Raw genomic sequence first — 5,000 nt, forward strand, 5'->3', positions numbered from 1 at the left:
TCCAATATGTTCCCAACACGTTTCCAACATGTTTCCAACACGTTCCCAACATGTTTCCAACATGTTTCCAACATGTATATATCAACTAACAGGAATTTTCATTTCCTTTGCAGCTGAAGCTGAGCATTGCCAAGGGAACTCGCATCATGGAAATCATTGGCTTGAGCTTGTCACTCGCTTCGCTTCTTCTGTCGCTTGCGATCTTCTGCTACTTCCGGTAAGTGTATCTGTCCACGTGATAAACATGTCCTGCCCACGGTGGTGGCATTTTTTATATATGTTCTTCTGGCTGAAGCTGGACGGTTCTATTCAGCTAAGAGAAAATTAGATCACGAAAAGAATCCCAGGATTTTTTTTTCCAGACTTGTTTTCAATATCTCACCCTTACTCCATCCCGATAAGTTTATTTAAATAAGGTTATCAGACCTTGTGCAAAATGAAGATTCCCTCTCTATCTGTCTATCTATCTGTCTATCTATCTATCTATCTATATATATATATATATATATATATATATATATATATATATTTTCTTATCTCTTTATCTCTATGTCTCTAGCTGTATCTCTGTCTCTATCTCTATCTCTCTGTATCTCTAACTATATCTCTATCTCTATTTCTATTTTTATATCTATATCTATCTCTATCGGTATCTCTCTCTCTCTCTCTCTCTCTCTCTCTCTTTCTCTTTCTCTCTCTCTCTCTCTCTCTCTGTCTCTCTCTCTCTCTCTCTCTCTCTCTCTCTCTCTCTCTCTCTCTCTCTCTCTCTCTCTCTCTCTCTCTCTCTCTCTCTCTCTCTCTCTCTCTCTCTTTCATCCACTGATACAGACCCACGTGACTCCGCTACAGAATCCAATTGTATCTCTTAATGAACAAGATTGAACAAGATTGAAGTCTTTACACCTGTTCCCATGTAATCGCCCGTCCATCGCCAGTGAATGAGATTAATCCCAGGCTTAATTTAAGCTCCTTTTTTCGGAATTTCGTTAAACCATTCCTCAATCGGTTGACACTGATTTTTATTTCATTATTTTACGTTAATTTGATTTGATTTGATTTTTGCCTTTGTTTCACCTTGTTTCATTATATTCTAATCTATTTTTTGCTTTATTTATTTCTAGTTTTTATTTTGCTTTTATTTCTTTTTACTTTTTTTTCCAATCGTCTTGTTTTTTTTTGTTTTTTTTTTGTTTGTTTTTTTCTTACGTTATCAGTTTGTATTCAAATTTATTTTATCATATTTCTAAATCAATTTATTTATTTATTAGTTCTAATTACAATTATTTTTCTAAACTTTCCGTTCTCATCGAAGGCATGCGATACGCATTTGCTGGATAAAGGGAACTAAAATTTATTTAACTCGTTTCAACGTTAAGCAAATACACAAACCTAGAGTCTCTGAATGACATTTTGTAATTACTTCCTTATTTACCTGGTGGTTCTTTCACATTTGCCCTTGTTGCTGCCAGGTGATTTTATTCACATCCGTCGGGGGATTCTGTTCAAGGGGGTTTATGCGACAGAACCTAACTTAATAGAAGTGATTGACAAAAAGAAAAGGAAAATTGATTAATAGCTACAAGGAAAATGAGTAAATACACAGGCGAGAACGGGGAGGAAGAGCAAGAGAAAGAGAAAGAGGAGGAAGAAGAAAGGGGGACAGCATGAGGAGGAAGAGGAGGAGGAGGAAGAGGAGGAGGAAGAGGAAGTGGGAGGAGATGAGAAGAAGGAGGAAATGGGAAAGGTAGGGCAGGAGAAAGAAAAACAGAAAAGGAAGTGGAGGAGGAGGAGGAGGAAGAGGAGGAGGAGGAGGATATGGAGAAGGAGGATAATAAGGAGCAGAGGGAGAAAAAGGAAGAGGAGGAAGAGAAAAAGAAAGAAAAAAGAGACAGAATGAAAGAGAATAAGGAAAATAAAATTAAGGAGGAGGAGGAGTAGGAAGGGGTGGTATAAAAAAGGATAAAAATTAGGAAAGAAAGAAGAGAAGGAAGAAGAAGAAATGGAGGAAGAAGAAGAAGGGGAGAAGGAGTAAGGAGAGAAGAAGGAAAAAGAAAAGGAAGATAAGGAGGAGGAGGAGGAAAAGGTAGAGGGAGAAGAAGAGAAATATGATGATTAGGAAGAGGTGGATGAAGAAGTAGAGGAGGAAAAGGAAGGGCAAGAGTTAGAGAAAGAAAGGGAGAAGGATTAGTAGGAAGAAGAGGAGGAGGAGGAGGAGTAGGAGGAGGAGTAGGAGGAGGAAGAGGAAGAGGAGGAGGAGGAGGAGGGGAGAAGTCGGTCAGGCTTGTTTACGAGAACCAAAGAGTAAGAAGTTGCACTAGATGAGATTCTTTTGGTGAAGGAAATCGCCTCGAGTTCGAACTCTCGAAGACCTTCGCGTTCTTCGCCAGATCAGAAAGAGTCCGTCTCACTTGGACTAGAGCTCGAGGAACCCAGCTACGCTCTCTGGGTAGTCTTTGTATCTTCCTCCTCCTCCTCCTACTCGTCATCCTCCTCCTCCTTGGCCTTCTCGCCCTCCTCCTCCTCGGCCTTCTCGTCCTCCTCCTCCTCCTCTTCCTCCTCCTCCTCCTCCTCCTCGTCCTCCTCATCATCCTGCTCCACCTAAAGGCAAAACGTAGCAAAATCATGATATCCGGCATTCTCCTTCGAATCTGTGCTGAAGAGCAATTTTACAGCAGGGCTTTCAGTACAAATAACCGCTTAAAGCCCTTGTCTAAGTCTAAATATTCTTCTAAAAAACGCTGTGGAAGTCGGGGATAGGTGGTATTACGGTGACACTTTGTCCTAAAAATATTCTTGAAAAAGCGCTTGGGTAAGTCGGGGTCAGGTGGTATTCTTCTTCTTCTTCTTCTTCTTCTTCTTCTTCTTCTTCTTCTTCTTCTTCTTCTTCTTCTTCTTCTTCTTCTTCTTCTTCTTCCTGTTCTTCTTCTTCTTCGCGTTCTTCTTCTTCGCGTTCTTCTTCTTCTTCTTCTTCTTTGCGTTCTTCTTCTTCTTCTTCGCGTTCTTCTTCTTCTTCGCGTTCTTCTTCTTCTTCTTCTTCGCGCACTTCTTCTTCTTCTTCGCGTTCTTCTTCTTCTTCTTCTTCTTCTTCTTCCTCGCGTTCTTCTTCGCGTTTTTATTCGCGTTCTTCTTTGCGTTCTTCTTCGCGTTCTTCTTCGCGTTCTTCTTCCTCGCGTTCTTCTTCGCGTTCTTCTTCGCATTCTACTTCGTGTTCTTCTTCCCGTTCTTCTTCGCGTTCTTCTTCCTCGCGTTCTTCTTCGCGTTCTTCTTCGCGTTCTTCTTCGTGCTGGGGATCCCGTGTTGGGGTTCCGCCCCGAGGCCGAGGCCGAAGGGGAAAACGAGGGATTAGAGCGCGAAAAGCTGCGGCCGTAGGCCGCTGTTTGCGCAGCGAAGCCCCCTGCGAAGCCCCCGGCGAAGCCGGGAAGGGCGAAGCCCGCGGATTGTGCTCAAATGAAAATATCGAGTTCGCAGGCTTGTGGAATCTTTTCTACGATCAACAAACATTTTTCAATCGAGACGGATCCCCCTTGATCCAATTGGATCTGCTCGCCTAGGTAGACTCCTTAATGATGTACTAGAGGCATATCGGGAAAAAAAAAAAAAAAAAAAAAAAGAGAGAGAGAGAGAGCAGAGGGGACCTTGATCCCAATCGTAGAAGAGATAAATCAGGTATTCACTCAAAAGCAGCAATTAAAATTCTGTTTATTCAATGCACGTAGCTTCCAAAACAAATTCCAAGATATTGCTACACTTACTTTCTCGAAGACTTTGATATTGTTTGGGTTACTGAATCTTGGATAAACACTGAAAATAGGGTTTTCTTGGCGGAATATAATATAAAAGGGTACTCGATATTCAGTGACGAACTGCCACGGAGAGCAGGTGATGGTGTAATTATATATGTAAAAATCACGCCTACAAACACAGAAAATTACCAAACCGGATATAAGGAATATTAACGTTTAATACATGCAAATTCTCACAGCGTCCCAGAAATTTATTCCCGGTCTTGTTTATAGACCACCAACCCAAAACCAAAATACTGAAAATTAATTATATGAGTGGATTTTGATATTTGCAGCGAGAACGAAGCTATTATTAATGGAGATTTCAACTTACCAGTAACTGTATGGGGTGGAACATTAAATTCGCACACCGGTCATGGGCTCTACTCAAATATCTTGGAAAGTTCCTTGTGTCAACTCATTTACGAGCCAACACGTGGGGGAAAATATTCTCGATATTGTTCTTTCTACCAACGATAACCAAATAACGGATGTAAATGTTGGACCGAAATTCAGGACCAGTGGACACAATATCTTCACATTCTACATCGAATAAAACATCGAGCTGCAAAACAAAAGCTTCGAAAAGGTTCCAAATTTCCAGAAAGAAGACTTAGAAAAGTTGAGAGGCATACTTGGAAACATCGACTGTTTAGAAATTTACAAAATCCAGGATGTTGAGCAAACTTGGGATCTATTCTCTAATAAACTCAAGAAAGCAGTTGAGAAATGTGTTCCAATGCGCGATAGACGTCCATCAAGTAATGACAAACCTAATTGGTGGATTGTTGGCAGAAAAAGCTTTTGTTAGCCAAGAAACATGCGTACAAGAAATACAAATCAACACACAGCGAAACAGACATTTTAGAGTACGCAAGATATTGCCGAGAATGCAAAAGGCTCACAATCAGCTGGAAATTGCAAGAACGGTATATTGCCTATAGGCGCAAAGAAAAGTCTAAAGAATTTTTCAGATATATTAGAAAAAAAATAGATCACCATTGGTCCACTCCAATCAGCAGAAGGAGGGGAAATAGTAATAGACGAGAGTGCAATGCCAGACATCCTAAATTATTATTTTGCGTCTGTGTTTACTATCGAGAACAACAGAATAGATCAGCTAGTACTACCAGAACAGTCAGTATCCACACGCCTACTTGGTATGGATATTACAAAGCATGATGTGATGCGCGTTATAGATCAACTAAAAGCATGCAA

At 40.7% G+C, this 5,000-nt stretch overlaps 1 protein-coding gene across 2 annotated transcripts in view; it reads left to right on the top strand.

The window, feature by feature from the left end:
- Positions 1 to 5,000, top strand: part of LOC143020767 (PDF receptor-like) — a 555,568-nt gene that overhangs the window by 470,838 nt on the left and 79,730 nt on the right. For both annotated transcript variants that reach the window (XM_076177503.1, XM_076177504.1), the window contains exon 6: positions 114 to 217. In XM_076177503.1, the coding sequence (XP_076033618.1) occupies positions 114 to 217 (104 nt within the window). The remainder of the gene's footprint in view (positions 1 to 113; positions 218 to 5,000) is intronic.

This window comes from Oratosquilla oratoria, chromosome 40, assembly GCF_046742065.1.
Source record: "Oratosquilla oratoria isolate Oo_2021 chromosome 40, ASM4674206v1, whole genome shotgun sequence".
In the NCBI taxonomy this organism is placed as follows: Eukaryota; Metazoa; Arthropoda; class Malacostraca; order Stomatopoda; family Squillidae; genus Oratosquilla; species Oratosquilla oratoria.